The following is a 16,388-nucleotide window of genomic DNA, read 5'->3' as shown; positions in this document are numbered from 1 at the left end:
ACTCTACAGGTGAGAGTCAGAGCATTAAATCTTTTGTGGGTGGAAGCCAGTGCAGAGATCTGAACAGTGGTGTGATATGTGAAGGCATGAGTAAAACTTAATTGACAGGTAATGATAAGCCCCCCCCAGAGTCTCTGGGAGACTTGGTGGGGACAATTACTAATGATCCTAAATTCATGCTGACGCTGTAATGTATTGAAGCTTTGGCTGGGAAGACAAAAACTTCTGTCTTAGAGAGAATGTGTTGAAGATGTCTCTCGCTCGTGTATACTTTCCACCAGATGACTCCACTGTCTCATCATGCAATCTGTCTGTCTCTCTCTCTCATCCAAGCAGAGATGTCAGAGGGACAGAGAGAAATGCATGATGAGCAAGTGGAGTCATCTGGTGGAAATTACAGGAAGAACTGTGTGTCATCACCATAACAATCATAGAAAAACCAAGGTGACTGGATTATAGAGCCCAGAGATGTAATATAGATAGAAAAAAGAAGAAGACCAAGAACTGAGCCCTGCGGTACACTGGCGGAGCGGCTGTAAGAGACTTGCAACATCTGTCAAGATACCTTGAAGGTTTATCCAGATAGATAAGACTTGACCTAGGCCAGAGTGGTCCCAGAGATGCCCAAGTCAGTGAGTGTGGACAGGAGGACCTGAGGATCTGGTCCACAGTTTAAGGGTGCAGAAAGATTGAGTAAGATAAGGATGGAGATTGGGTTACTTTCGCAGCCCACATGTATTTCATGAGAATCAGGAGGACAGTTTCTGTAGTATGACCACTCCTGACCAGCCAGACTGGTTAAAATGGAAGAGACAGGTCTATGAATATAAATTACCTGATTATTGAAGAGCAGATGTAAAACATATCTGGACTAATGTACAAACAATTTTTGACAATGAATTTAAATTTCAACACTGATTTCAAACAATTTGCTGTAGTACAACATGCTGTAATAAAAAATCCACATGCAGTGCTCATATTCTTTCGGGCTTCACTTGTTCTCAGCAGCCAGCAACTTGTCTTCTCGCTTTTATCATTGCTCTTCTTTGGCCCGCTCATGACACTCCCAGCTGGAAGTGGTCTGCAGTGGGAGTGCAATGGGGTTATTCTGTTTAGAACCAGTGATCAGCTCAAAGATAGTGGCAGGTAGCAAACTGAGCTTCATGACAATCCTGTGATTTCCATCATGTCTGAAATGCCCCTGTCCAGCTCTGCAAGGTTCTTTTCCTTTACTATTATTTTGCAAAGGCGTGGACTTTTTTCGAACACTTTGAAAAACAAGATTAAAAAAAAAAAAAAAACACCACTACTTCAACCTTAGCCCCTACCGGAAAGATTGCATGGTCGCGGTGCTAATGCGTCATCTCGTTTGTCATGACGTTTTTAGAAAGCGGCACCGTTTTAGAGTGGAATGGGAGCTAGCGCTTTTTCCCATATTTTGATAGTTTAATCCGTGAATGGCGCCGAAACAGGACCCGAAACCTAAATTTCAAGAAGGTAACAAGCTCTGTGCTTTCTCTTCTGCTAGATTTGTGGCGTGGTTTAACGCCGGAGCCGGTGGAAAGGCCCACAATGTTAGCTAGCTACTGATGGAAACAAACGCTGCCGCCGCCAAGTAGCTGCTTAGCATTTTTAGCTTTCATTGTTTTTTACTATGGAAACAAAACGGGTGTCACATTATTCCCCCACAATGGTTACATTTCACTTTATTTACTGCATAGCCTGAGTAGTACCAGGCCGGAAAACGATAACATATGGATTTTAGCAATGTCTTTAGCAGCTTGCTAAAGCTTCATTCATGCAACTTTTAGTCATTCATGCAGTTTTAACGTTAGTTCTATTCACATAAGCAATAGGTAGCTGCTAGCTGAGCATAGCTAAGGTTAGCCTTCTGTTCGGCCAAGTATTGTTGTCTGTAGTTCTCTCTGTGCTATGCGCAGTGTATGGTTAATATCTCACACCTCTCTTTTTTATGATCAACCAACGTCCCCCAAGTATACACCTAATAATGGGTCTGTTGTTTTAATAATTTTAATAAAATGTTTAAATGTTTTATTGTTTCATTCTTAACTTATCTAAACTTGCAATAAAGGCCACTTTGTAATATGGAGCTCAAAACTTGAAACAAATCAATTTGGTGTGGGTAGTACATGTACATAAATGCCATTAAACTTCCAGTTGACTTCCTTATATCAAAGTATCTCTCTACTTCTAGATGAAAAATGCCTCCAGATGACATCAGTTGGAGGAGCCTTCAGTTTAGATTATGCCATCTTGTTGCTCACACTGGAGTTTGTAATCATGGTCAACTTGCTTTTCCAGAGCTCCCCCATCTTAACTCCTAATGTCGATGTCATCTGGAGGAGTTTTTCAGGTAGAAGTAGATATACTTTAATACAGGGAAGTTAGAGGGAGGTTTAAAAGCATTAATGTACATTTACACCCTAAACTAAAGCCAAAGAGAACAAGTGAAACATTGGTGAAGTTGCCCTTCATTAAGTCAAAGTTCTATTTAAATTAAACACTGACACAATTCAATTATGTTGTTCTTGGACTGCTGATTTTAATTGACCACAACTCTGTTAGGTGAAAGAGTGCTGTGTTTTCATGGGCCATTACTCTACGAAGCTAAGGTAGGCCATCTTAATTAGCCCTTCTGTCTGATCATCTGATCTTCTGTGTTTTTATTAGTTTTGACTTTGAACTATGTCTCTTTCTCTTTGCAGTGTGTTAAAATAAATATCAAGGACAAACAAATCAAATATTTTATTCATTACAGTGGGTGGAATAAAAAGTAAGTTCTTTTTTTTTTAATATGTGAAGCCTCTCGAATTGATTCAAATAATTGATATTTAACAAGTCCTTGTTTTATTTTATTTTTGTGTGTGTGTTTTAACTTTCAGCTGGGACGAATGGGTTCCTGAGAGCAGAGTGCTTAAGTATGTCGACAGTAATCTGCAGAAACAGAAAGAGCTTCAGAGGGCCAATCAGTAAGTTTTGAATTGCTTTTGCACAATTTACATATAACAGATGTCACTACAATGAGAGAACAATGGTAAAATGCGATTCTAGTTAGTAGACCATGACAAAAGATATTTTAATATTAAACTATAAATGTGTGTGCTTGTCTATGTGTGTACATGCCTGTTGGTTACACAGAGAACAGTCTATTATGTCCAAATCCATTGGCAGCACAGAAAGAATCCACAAAATACAGATGAGATTTACCACAATATTCAGCTTAAAAATGGACTAAATGACTGACTTACTTTCTCTCTCCCTTGTAATATGTAGTATGTGTTTCTAAGTATTTATCTTTTTTTTTCAAGAGACCATTATGTAGAAGGAAGAATGAGGGGTGCTGCACCAAATAAGAAGATACCTGCTGCATCGCAGAAAAATGATGTGTGAGTGCGAGTCATCAGCTGACATGTCTTCTGCGTTACTGTTTAAGAAATTGTTTTGGTTTTGTTGTTTTATTATTATTTTAACACTTGAAAACCATTGTTTCCCACTTGTAGGAAAACCAAAAAGAACAAACAGAAGAGTGAGTATAATAATCGATACTTTGTGTGTGTGTTTCTGTCATTGTTAGGATAAAAGCTGTAAATTATCAAGGATATCCAGGGGAAACTCAAACGTCAGTGTCAAATTAATTTGAAAATTTACTACTATTATGCAGCTCCTGGAGCAGGGGAAGGAACAAGTTCAGGAGGAGACCCAACACACCCGCCACGAAAGAAGAGGGCACGTGTTGACCCAACTGTTGAAAGTGTTAGTCCATAAATCTACTCATTTGCTTTTTGTAACAATTCTTTTTTAATTATTTTTTATATTTTTTGGGGGGGGGTTCCATTAACTTTCCAAATAATGTCATATAATACTGAGCTGGATTCAAGTATTCAACAGAGTATGAATAAACAACATACTGAGCAGTTGGTCATGTGTATGAATTCCATATTCAAGTAGTTGTATACAAAGAATATTTGTATAATTTTCACCACAAGTCTTAAACTGCAGCCAGTTATATGGATAAATATTTGGGGTTTCTCCCGTGCATTTTAGAGGGCACTGTAACTAAGAAATATGAAAAATGAAATGTGTTGTTGCAGCTATAATAGAAAACAATATCTTTCTGAAGTAAAACTTAAGTAGTTTTCTATCCTGGCTTCTGCTTTTGTCTGCTCAGGAAGAGACATTCATCAACCGAGTGGAGGTTAAAGTAAAAATCCCAGAGGAGCTTAAACCATGGCTTGTGGATGACTGGGACTTGATCACACGACAAAAACAGGTTAGTAACCAGTAACTATAAAATAAAAGGTTAAATGCTCTTGCAACCTTTTATTCACTAATATTGTGACGTTATGTTTGTTTTTGTATTCAGCTTTTCCACCTACCTGCCAAAAAAAATGTTGATGCTGTCCTTGAAGATTATGCAAATTATAAGAAATCAAGAGGAAACTCTGACAGCAAGTAAAAACACACACTGCTTACACTGTTGTTTTCTTGCACAAATGCAGTCTAATGCTTCACTCTCTTGTATTTCATTGTCATTCTCTGTGTGACATGGAGACATGTTTTTGTCTTCGCTTCTCAGGGAGTTTGCTGTGAATGAGGTGGTTGCTGGTATCCGTGAATATTTCAATGTCATGCTGGGGACACAACTTCTCTACAAATTTGAGCGGCCGCAGTACGCAGACATCCTGGCTAACCACCCAGATACATCTATGTCACAGATCTATGGTGCTCCTCATCTACTCAGGCTCTTTGGTACAAACTCTCACACTAATTGCATTAATTGGGGCAGTAGATTGTACTGTAAAACTGCATAAATATTCTGTGTATAGACTGGAAATTTTGGCATATTGGATGACTGCATTACTATTAAAGTAATAAGAAGAATTATCACTCATAAAAATGCAGTGTTGATCCGGCTGATGTTTGCATTCAGATAACATAAATAAATAAAATAAACATAAATCGGGCTGAAACACAAAACATCTACACTTGTGTCCAAAGCTGTCTGCATCAAATGCTCCCCAAAAAGCCACCAATGTATTTCTACAGAAAATGGAGAAATACCTCAAGTAAACACAGACACCGATTAATGTAAAAGAAGCTAAATAATTTGTTTCAACTAAGAATTTGCAATGTTGATTGCAAGAAGAATTAATTCAGTTAATAACCCATGGATTCTGTGCAACCTTGTAAATTAAAGCATTATAAATACATTGTAACATGCATCCCAGTTTATTTTTTTAAATCATGCTTTTTAGTCGGAACAATCAAAAAACACCAGTGAAATCTTGGAGGGGCAATTTTTTGATCTTACTGAACACAGCCTTCAGGGTTTTCTATGTTTAATAACCTTATTAAAACATATTCTTGTATTCCAAGGGATGAAAACAGAAATGTACGTCATCCTATCTGTTGTTTTAAAAGGTGTATAATACATGCGGATTCAAACGCAAATCTCACAGGACGTCTGTGTCCTTTTTTCTTTTAGATTTAAAATGGAATAAGTGCAGCCTGTTATTTATTTGTACATATAAGTATTTATTGTGTCTTGTCCTGCTTCAAGCATTTGAATTTCCTCATTTTGGAAACAACAAAGTATTTGTAGAGCTATTATAAAAAGCACATGAATGAAGTTTAAAATTCTCTGTTTGGTTTTAAAGTGAGAATCGGAGCCATGCTAGCGTACACTCCCCTGGATGAGAAGAGCCTTGCACTGCTGCTCAGTTATCTACAAGACTTCCTCAAGTGAGTATTCTAGACTTCACAAAGCTGTTAACAAAGCTCATTTTCAGTCATCTGCAGCAGAAATAAATACCACGTTTCTACATTCCAGGTATCTTGTAAAGAACTCTGCATCACTCTTCAATGCAAGTGACTATGAAGTGGCTCCTCCAGAGTACCACCGCAAGGCAGTTTAAGTTCAAGCATTTTTTTTTGTTTATGTGTTTCTTTTATTGGGGGGAGGCCATTGTTATAGAAGTGCGGAGATGACATGGTTTCACTAAAAGCCTTTGGAGAGTGGATTGTGAGAGATCTGTGGATTTGTTAAGGAAAATTAGAAGCAAGATGTCACACTAATCCCTGGACAAATTTTTAATTTTCTTTCATGTGGAAAGCTGCCGAGTATGCTCTTCCTATATTGGTATGTTTTTGAGTACCACCTTTTAGTTTCTGATAGTCCCCCCCCCTCCAATGTTTCCAAGAGCTTTGATAAGGAATCATGTTTGTTTCCTGTTCAGATGCTGGCTAAATTTGTCTTGTAGTCTGTCATCATTTTTTAATAAAAGTCTTTCATTCTCTATTTGTTAATTCACCTTTGTTCTGAAGCTAATTTATGATAGTTCTGGACAGACCTTTAAGCTGTTCCCACTACAGACCTTAATGCTTAGGCCAGATTTTTATTCATAAAGGTTCACCTTTATTGTAGTATCATGCTGCCACAGATACAAAAAACACTTTTGAAATCTGATACGACTGTACTGACTGACTGAACACATACCTGGGACTATGTATGTAACGTTTATGCCGTTGCTGAGTGTTTTTTTATTTTTAATTTTTTTTTATTTGAGCGCTCAAATCACTTGGTTTGAGTGCAACAGCTACATTAGAGCTTTTCATATCAGATCTGCTCCATTGCCATATGTGGCCTTACAATGATCAGATGTTTATTCTGTCCCTGGCAGTGTAACCACTGTTGCACTGAATCATCATATTGGAATTGATTGTTTTTTTTTATGTTTCTGAAGCCACTGATCAAGCCAAACTTAATATATAATTAATATATAATTCTGCAGTTTTTAGAAAACAGCACAAAGTGATTATGTTTTTGTTCCTATTTGTATGCACATTTAGGTTAAATCTATGCATTCATGCAAGAATTGGAGAGTATGAAAATTGTTAGACCTGACTAAAAATCTAAAGTGACTATTAGCGGCTGTAATGTGATGGCAATATTAGTGTCCACAATATGATATGAAAATATCTGATTTAGGTTTTTCTTAGAGGGAAAATCTTAGCAAACTTAGCAAAACATTAGGATTTTCGCCATTTTAATGCTTTGTTCACGTTAAATGCTAAAGTACACATCTCATTTTGTCTTAATTTTTTTTGTTTTGTATTTCCGTTTTGTTTTTTGTGTTTAAGCTGTTTGATATGTAATGTAGTTGGAATAATTACACCGAGGCCTATTCTTGTCACCTGGGTTCTTGTTAAAAGAATGACTAGCTTCCTGCTCTGAATAACCAGAAAATACAAAACATCAAATAATTTTACAAAAGACATTTTACTATGTCACTGTAGGAAAAAGCAGATTTGGTAATAACCTAATCGATAATGACTGAATTATTTTCAGTTTCTTCATTTTTTAGGGCCATTTGTCCTGCTGTCTCACTTTCACTTACTGCGACACTTAAAGAAAACAGTCCATCCGTGGCTGCACTATGTGATGTAATGGCACTGCTTGTTTTCACTGTGTCACTTGGAGAAACTAAACAGTCTTGAGCAGAGGTCTAATCCAACATCAAAAGTAAAAAACATGTAGGTGGATTGGAGCTTTAACATCACTCCTAATTGTTGATTTAGTAGAACAGTTTTCTTCTTGCTATCTTGTCCTTGACCTCTCCATCCACTCTATCGGAGCTCTGCTGGGATTAAAAAGGTATTTGATTATTTTTCCAAATAATCTGCTCTTGTCTCTCCTCTTGGTCTGTTTTGTTTAGTTAAGCTAGAATGTCAGAAAGCGTCCTCGCTGTCTGTAGCTTGTTTTATTTAAGATAATTGTGGCTTACTGACTGCAGCCAAGATTCCATCCTTTAAAAAATATTTAATGTAATATATGCCTTAGTATAAACTGAACATGTGCTTTTAATTTAAACACTTTAAAGACACATTCTTGGGTCTTGTGCTGTAGTTCTGTCTCAAAGCTTTTATTCCTCCCCCTTCGAAAATGTCAAGCAAATTGGTGAACGTGATCAGGCTCTGGAATTACATAGACACCTGTGAGCTTTTTCTGCTCTGGTGCTTTGAGTAAGGTGCACAGAGTGCCAACGGTGGAATAACATCCTGATGATGGAAAGCATGTGGTGGAGACAGGGTGTTTTGTTAAGGAAAGAAAAGTAATAGGCTGTTGAAACCAGGCCAGAACGCCTTCCTTCTCTCACCTCTCTGCACCAAAATGTGTTGAGCTGAATCCCCTTCAGCATGCTTCTTTCCCACTGTTGTGACTTACTTGACACCAAAAAAAAAAGAAGAAGCTAAATATTAGTTTCAGACAGATTTGTGGTTTCATCCATGTCAGCTGCTCACGATTGTTATGGCAAGCACAATCCAGAGCAATTCAAGAAGAATTTTTTAATGCAATTTCCTTCTGTACTAACCAGCACCATATGTGTTTTCACTGGAGTGAGTGCTCACATCATAGGGCCCTGATGGCTTTTAACAGGCCATCAGAAGGACTGACACGCACACAGGACTGCTCTGCAGATCAATTCCAAAGAACGTCAGTGTCTGCTGCTTTCTCGGCTAAGTTTACTGCTGCTATTAACACTTTACAATTTACATTAGGAGCCAGGTCAGCCAGAGGCTTTGGTGTGGTGTGCAGCCTTTTATCTCACCCCTGGTGACTCTCAGCCTTAGTAATGTCACTGCACTCTAGATGAGAGAGACAGCTTAAAAAATGCTACTTTGAGTCACTTTAAGCTGGTTTCAGCAGCTTTTTCTCCCCATGTGCCTTTTTCAACAAGACACACTGCTCTAAAGGTTGCTGGAACTGCTCAGATCATCAGAAATGTCCTGAGTGTGTTGGACTTTAGGGAAATTTATAGACAGGCTTAAATAGTTTAGCATCTATAAGTGGTTCTGTTTTTAATATGTACTTATTCATCTTAGTGTAAAACAATCATATTTCATATGAGTATTTCAGTGGTAAATTACTGTAAGAGATAGGTTGCTTTGAATTGAAAATAAAAAGTTATAGCTGTAAATTCTAAATGATTCAAATGAGCTTGATATTAACCACATATCACATTAAAATGCTTTTTTTCTGTGAATTATGATTATTAACAGCTTTTACTTAAAAAAAATCAAGCATACGTTGCTGTTAATAATTTTTTTAGTAGTATTACTACCTTTACTCAAGGGCGACTGTAGCTCAGTTGGTAAGGCAATCATCCACAAACCACAGGGTCAGTGGTTCAGTCCCCGGTCCCGGCTATATGTCGAAGCGTCTCTGGGCAGGACACTGAACCACTAACAGCCCATTCCCATCCCCAGCTGTGCAGTGCCAGCCCAAAGCCCGGCAGAAATTGGGGGGTTTCATTAGGAACCCTGAACTCATGGGATAAGCTGGAAGGACAAAAAAAAAGTATTACTACTTTTACTCAACAGGAATGTTGAGTAAACCTATATTTACAATTTGGTCCAACAATAGTTGGTCAGTATGAAACCAGTTCACAAATAATCCCTCAGACAAGCCAACATCCTATGTTTTCTTCAAAGCTGCAGTAACTTATTGATTTTCTGGCCACTTGGGGACAACATAACAAGTGGAGACCACAACACTTACATAACCTTTAGCTGATACAACACACTTATGACCAATCAGTTGCCAGTTTACAGCCACCTGATGGGGAAAGACATTATCAACCATGTGGGATTGTTTTTATGGTCCCCCTGGTTCATATACAATTTACAAGTACAATATTCACTACCCTTCAGGTTTGCTTTAGTCTCGCCTTTGTATTTTAGATGCTGAATGCAACAGTATTTTGTGACTCTGTGGGTGTGTTAGTATGGAAGAGAGAGGGAGCTGGTTAGTGTACAGTGGCTTTATACAGTAAGAGTGAGTGAGAACCAAAACAGCAAAGTTGTAGCCAGACAGTGAGCAGAAACGCACTTTAAATTCATTTGGGTTGTGAAGTTATAAGCAGTTTTCTTTTGGTGTAATGTTGCATGGGAGCCACTAGACGGCAGACATGTGCAGAACAACTACAAAGCCACAAAGTCTTGCCTCTCAGTTACAGATTAGACCGTGTACAGTGGTTGTCACCGACACTGTTGGCTCCTTTGATTCGTTTTTCCAGAGTCATTTTTCATTGAACACAAAGTGCATAAGAGACAGTCACTCCAGGGAAAGATTAAGTTACTGCGGGGATGTAATGCCAATAAAAAGATAGTCATCCAATCCTTCTGTCCTCCAGCTTCTTTCAGACTGTAAACTCAAGACAAACTCCTGCAGGGACTACTGAGAGCCCCTCTCCTATTAGACAACAAATGTTATCATTTTAACTGATGAAATCCATTTGTGCTCCACATGACTCTTTTAGAGCATATCCATCTGCTTCGGGCTCTCTGAGGTGAAAAACCGTCAGTGTTTAATGTGGTTGTGAATGTTTCCCCAGACTAGGAGTTAGTGGTAGACTAATTACACAGTGGGCACTTAGCCTCAACAGCTCAATGCTGCCAGAAACTGGTGTGACTGTATGTCATTAGTATTGGAAAACTGCATTTGCCACAAAGGGCTGCGGTCACTTGGAGCCGTTAAAACATGAAAGAACATACCCCACTCCTCTGGAGAAGGAATTTGCAAGACATAAACAGCCTGTAAAATGGAAAACTACATCTGTGTCCATTTGTTTTGCTGAAAGGCAGCCAGATTGGGTAATTCTTGCTGAAATACTTTCCAATAACAGAGAGCAGTCCAAATAAAGAGGAAGGGACTGTTTGATCCATCTGTTTCCAATGTGGTGTGGTGGTTTTGGAAACAGGAGATTGATTCAGTGGGAGAAGCTGTGGATGCTTCAGAGCATGTTGGGGCCTTTACTGGATTTACACTCTGAGTTTATCATGTGTGTGATGAGCCCTTCTCTCAGCTGAATTATAACCCACCCTACAGCAGTGCTGGAAAGTAACTGTGTTCATTTACATAAGTACTCTACTTAAGTGCAATTCTTAAGGTACTTGAATGTTTACAATCTCCTTTATTCTTCTATTCCACTTGCAAATCATAAAAGCCAACACTGTACTATTTACTCCACTATAAAGAGGCTATATAGTTACTAGTTACTTTGCAGATTAGGAGACAATACAATTGTGTTTAATTAACTCATTCAGAGAATTTGGCATTTTACTCTTTACGGTTCTACTCCTATTTAATCCGCATCCACTACATCTGTGTGTGCTTGTATACATTTATATCTATTTATCTATTGAGAGAGAGAGAAATGTGTGGAGTTAACATGTTTTGTCTCACAGTCCAAAGACATGCATGTTGGCTTAATTGTTGACTCTAAATTCCTGTAGGTATGGATGTCTGTCCATGGTGGACCCCACCCCTCATCCAATGACAGCTGGGGTAAGGTTCAGCCCCCCCATGACCCTGATCAGGTAATGCACTTAGAGATAATGGATGGATGGGTGAACATATATATTTTAAACAGGGCAGCCAAAACATTAGAACCACATTTTAATACTATAATGACCTTAATAATAAACACATAGTAGAATTATCACTTTTGTGAGAGTTAGAACCTAAAAACTGAGAAATTACAACCTTGTAAAAGTAGAATTCATGGCAGAGCTGCTGTATTGGATTGCATTAGACTTTACAAGTGTACCTAATAAAGCAACCACTCAGTGTATATACAAACACACAGCTGGCCCCCACGTTGAGAAACAGTTCCCTGGAGTCACAAAACCCACCGCTGTGATAGCTCACCTCGGCTAGTGCCCAAGTGTAAGTGAGTCTGTCAGTGAAATAGTTAAATGTTAATTTAATCCACAGGGACCTGACTATTATTAGACATCATGTTGCCAGAAAATTGAGTTTTCTTTTGATGTCGAGTAGGGATGTAAAAGGCTGTGAACTGGCAGCTCTGAATATCTAATAAGATAACTCTCTCTCTCTCTCTCTCTCTCTCTCTCTCTCTCTCTCTCTCTCATTAGGCTGAATACTGAACTAAAACACCTTTTCATGTCACCTCAGTAAACAGTTTAACATGTACCTCTTTCATCTGCCATTCCCTTGTGTTTCCCCACGGCTTTGATCCACGCCTGAGTGTCTGGATATGATTGCACCTCTGTGCTGTAGATTTGGCTGCATGTTAATTTATTTCCTTTTTTTTTTTTTGATAAGCCATTTCTGAAATATAATGCAACTCACTTTGCATTATATATAGTTTAAAATCACAAGGTATTTTTGATGCAAGTTTTAATTTAACTTAATCCTTAAAACCAGGACTCGCTTGCATGCTAAAAAACAAATGATAAAGGGAAAAAGTGCCTGAAACTCACTGAAAGCACAGTAAGAACATTTCCTCTTTAACTGTACAAAATATGCCTGAAAATATCTCACTTTTCTTATAAAAAGATGAGGTCTGTTATGTATCAAATGCAGAGCAGAAATGTCTTTTGACCTTTTGACACCTCTGAAGTGCGATGGATCCCCATCCCAGGATTTTGTGGCCTCTTAGTTCCAAAAAATAGTCTTAACTTTTTGGGAACTCTAGAATGTGGATTTTTTTGGTTTGGTGCGTTGTTTTGTTAATTTTGAGATAACAATTTGACATAAATGTCCCTATTTAGAATTTATAGGCCCAATGGAAACGTTTAATAATTTGTTTATAGCACATTATAATGTTGTTGTACACAGACGTGACGACATTTGTCAATAGTTTTGTAGACATGTTTTATATTATTATTATTGCGTTTTATCATATTTAACTTGTTGAAGGATTGTTGCTGTCTTTTAGAGATTATGTAAATTTCTCAAAATAAATTTTCAGGTTTAACCATTAATTTATGAGTTTGTTCAGTTTCCCTAACTGTGTAATAATTTATTTTTGGCTGGGTTTGTTAGTATCAATAAGTTGTTGTCTCAAAACAGTTGGTTCTGGGGAGAGAATGTGATCTCAGTTTTCACCTGCCCTTGGACACTTAAAAAAGCCAGAGTTGTTGCTTTAGGTAGAACCCGCATTTTTCTGTTTGGATTCAGTACAGTGGAGTAAATGTGGTGCTTGTTCAAGCTCTTCTTGGTTTTTATGTTTTTTAAGTTTTTCAAAGTTACTAAAAATGCAAAAAAAAAAAAGTCATTATATAAATGAATCACTTTAGATAATAAACCAAGGCTAATCATTTTGTGTTAACCTGCAGAGGGCAGACTTAGCTGTGAAATAGAATGGTGAATTGAGAGCAAACAGTAGGAGAAGCTGCACTCATTTGCCAGTTTATTATTATTTAGTCTTCAATAAATACTGCCTTTATGAAACTTGTAATGTTGAGTTTAATTATCATCCCATTTAAATCTCAGGGTTTGATAAATATTAGAAATATCTCACATTCACAGTGTGCCCCACATAACTTTTAAATTGTTCTCCTTGGGTCACACAGCCTGATACTGAAAATTATTACCGTCAAGAAGGGAGTGATTATTTTTAGCCAGCTGTTACTAATAAACTAACAACTAGTCATAGTTGTCATATAGCATGCATTTGTAGCTCCGTTGCCAGTGAGGTAGCACCGTACAGTTTAATCACACAGTATATTGTTAAACTTAATAAATCAGAAGTATAGTTACAGTTTTAATTAAGAAATAAATAAATCCTAGCAGAGCAGGCAGCAGCATACTTTAAATTTGTAGGAATGTAATGGTTACGATATATCTCATTAGGAGGCCCATACCACGACAGTTACATCTCCTCCAACTGTGCTGCTGGTCAGTTCTGGGTTGAGTGATTCCTCCTGACCTCGGCACGCCACAGCTTTGCCCTCAGTGTGCAAACTATCCATGTTGCTTGTTGACAGCAGATCCCTTCTGGGGCTGCTGGGGATCAGCCTGATGCTGACCTCCTGCCAGTCCGCTGGAGGAGAGGAGGAGAGTGGTTTGGACTTGGAGGAGAGGGTGAAGACAAGGGGAGTAATGAGGAGGGGAGGGGAGTTTCTTGACAGCCTTTTGCCTTGCCTGATACACACACGTTTGGCAGAGTTAGTATGAGGTTTTTCTGAGCTTCACTCCTACACATTTCCACTGCGTGAGTCAAAGGGTAAAGTGTTCATTTATTTAATTGCTACTTTCTTTTAGTTTACAGGTAATTTTTGTACATTATAATTAGTTGTTAGGTGTATAATGGCACAAATATTTTGCTGGTTGTTGTTTAATTTGCAACCTGATGCAATATGATCTGGCTTCGTGTCCAGCAGGGATTGTTGACTGCAGGAAAAGAGAGCAGTGTATTATTATAATAGTGAGGGAAAATGATAGGTTCCTTCTATGCTCATAAATAGTCTAGCTATCATCACCAAGCAGCTCATAGTGGAGCTAAATTAGCCCAGAATTTTGTGTTGTAGATCAAACAGAAATGGCAGAGAATCAATTAATGATTAATATGCCATCTGTTGGCTGTGGCGCTTTGAATATCAATACGACTCCCATCGGATGTTTAATCACCTGATACCATTGTGTTGGAACACAACAACAGAGCTGTTGGAAGTGTCGTAGTGCCAGCGAGCTCAAATGTTTTGATCCACCTCCACAATGCTCATAAGATATTCACCGCTCCAGTGGAGGAACATGTCTACAGGGTCCCAGCAGTGAGGCGTGCATGCAGATATCTGCTCTGTGTCTGGGGCTGCTGTGGAGATCCCACCCAAGGCAAGGCTTGAATCATGATGCAGCATGGAGGATGTTATGGATGTGGCCTTGACAGCGTGCTCTAACCCCGAGGCCTGAAGAGGGACAGGAAACAGTTGGCCCTCAGTCGACTGAAGTGGTGCCTGGGACTTTCCCACACGCCTCAGGATCCTCCTCATTCAGCCTGGTCTGTGGTTGGGGCGTGTGTCTGCACCACTTCACACCAGGGAGAGGAGCAAGGGGTGGTGTGTGTGTGTGTGTGTGTCTGGGGGGGGGAGCTTACTGTAGAAGTTGGAGAAAACTTTTCAGAGGGGATTTATTGCCCCTTAGCTGAGAGAACAGCATAAATTATTTGCGCTGGCAGATGTTCACAGACCCAAATATGCATGAATTTGTAGAGCTGGCAGGCTTCCCTCAGCCAAACGTACTGGTTTTCACGATGCATGCAGGAGCAGTTGTTATTCTGGCTGTTTTACAGAGAGCATTAATCTGAGCTGTCAGCACCACCAACCACTTTGGTGGAAATTATTTCACTCCTTAATAAGGGAACTCTGGTGCTGTATTACATATGGTGGTCAGGGCAGCATTCTTGGTGGGTCTGTCATCATGTAGCTGTTCCCCAACTGTGGGCCTTCTGTGCTTGGCCTGTAGCAATCTGTGTTACTCAGAGATGAAAAGTATACTCTAACTAGACATTAAATAAAACCAGTGCCTCACACCCTCTCTGCTGGTGCTGATGAAGAATACCTCCTGTGGGAGAAATCCAATATTATATTGACCTGTCTCTGAATTTCTCTTGTTGTTTAACTGAAGCTGGAAATATCATTTCTTTGCTGGTGTAGCTGATAAGACTTGGGAAACGAGGCAGTTATAGCTGGCAAACGTAAAGATGAGGGTCGTGGACAAAACAGTACGAATGCCTCGTTGTGTCGTCTTATCTGTTATTGCAAAAACACAAATAGCAACCTCAACTACCAAAGACTTAAAACCTGTGTAGTTAATGATGCGAAGTAATAAATGTATTTTTAAATGTCAGTAAAAAAAAAAAAACAGTTTACCAAAATTACTTTACAGTGGAATCAACACCTCTCATATGTTTGCAACAAACACTACAAGTGTCATTATTTGCGCAGGACTGTTTCTGTTTATTGGATTAGATTGTGTTCATGAGTCTTTATATATGTCTGTGTTGGAAATAGGATTAGGAAAATATCTGTCTCAGTATGCTCTGCGGTCAGTTATTCTGGTTTTACTGAGCAGTGGTCATTATATGGGTGCTAATGTGCAATTTCAGATGCATTAGACAATGTTTGTAAGACATTGTGTTTCTATTTTCTGGTCCTTTAATAGGAATGTAGTCATAAACTAAAGTCTTGTCACAACTGCATGTGAAGCACATAACATTATGGACATTGTATAATCAAGCTATCATCAGTGTTCCAAGATGCAAATAACAATAATAAAGGCAGTGAGTGAGTGAGACAACCTGCATCTGTCACGGTGTATCTAACTGCAGAGGGAGAGGTGACTTACAGCCTTTCCTACAGGAGGGCTTTGGCAGACTGCCACTTAGTGTGGTCCCCCTGAGGGCTCTTACTCATGAATCAGAGAAAATGGGAATTACACATATTAAAGAGGGTAAACGTCAGTAATCACAGCACTGGGAGGATGCTTGAGGACTCATCAGGCCCGCTGTTGCTTTTTAAAGACACTTGTTTCAAGGAGCCACCGTGTTTAACAGCTGACG

General features: G+C 38.7%; 1 protein-coding gene across 3 annotated transcripts; it reads left to right on the top strand.

Moving 5' to 3' along the window:
- Positions 1–1,361: 1,361 nt before the first annotated feature.
- Positions 1,362–6,319, top strand: morf4l1 (mortality factor 4 like 1). 3 transcript variants are annotated; one of them, XM_067502600.1, is made up of 13 exons: positions 1,362–1,497; positions 2,216–2,374; positions 2,587–2,633; positions 2,727–2,794; positions 2,904–2,990; positions 3,330–3,407; positions 3,522–3,547; positions 3,683–3,774; positions 4,190–4,291; positions 4,385–4,473; positions 4,598–4,770; positions 5,679–5,763; positions 5,852–6,319. In XM_067502600.1, the coding sequence occupies exons 1-13, from the start codon at positions 1,458–1,460 to the stop codon at positions 5,934–5,936; spliced, it is 1,131 nt and encodes a 376-aa protein (XP_067358701.1). In that variant the 5' UTR covers positions 1,362–1,457; the 3' UTR covers positions 5,937–6,319. The 3 variants fall into 3 exon arrangements, with proteins under 3 accessions (XP_067358701.1, XP_067358702.1, XP_067358704.1); XM_067502601.1 differs by lacking the exon at positions 2,216–2,374; XM_067502603.1 differs by lacking the exons at positions 1,362–1,497; positions 2,216–2,374 and having other exon boundaries at positions 3,332–3,407.
- Positions 6,320–16,388: the final 10,069 nt, after the last annotated feature.

Source organism: Channa argus, chromosome 4 (genome assembly GCF_033026475.1).
Source record: "Channa argus isolate prfri chromosome 4, Channa argus male v1.0, whole genome shotgun sequence".
Taxonomy (NCBI): Eukaryota; Metazoa; Chordata; class Actinopteri; order Anabantiformes; family Channidae; genus Channa; species Channa argus.
The sequence above is the reverse complement of the archived record's forward strand: the minus strand, read 5'-3'. Positions and strand labels throughout refer to the sequence as shown.

Bases quoted from the DNA above. Each gene is read 5' to 3' on its own strand.
- morf4l1 (XM_067502600.1), top strand. From the start codon at position 1,458: ATGGCGCCGAAACAGGACCCGAAACCTAAATTTCAAGAAG. The intron at 4,474-4,597 runs GTAAAAACACAC...TTCGCTTCTCAG, and splicing joins AGAGGAAACTCTGACAGCAA to GGAGTTTGCTGTGAATGAGG. The intron at 5,764-5,851 runs GTGAGTATTCTA...TCTACATTCCAG, and splicing joins TATCTACAAGACTTCCTCAA to GTATCTTGTAAAGAACTCTG.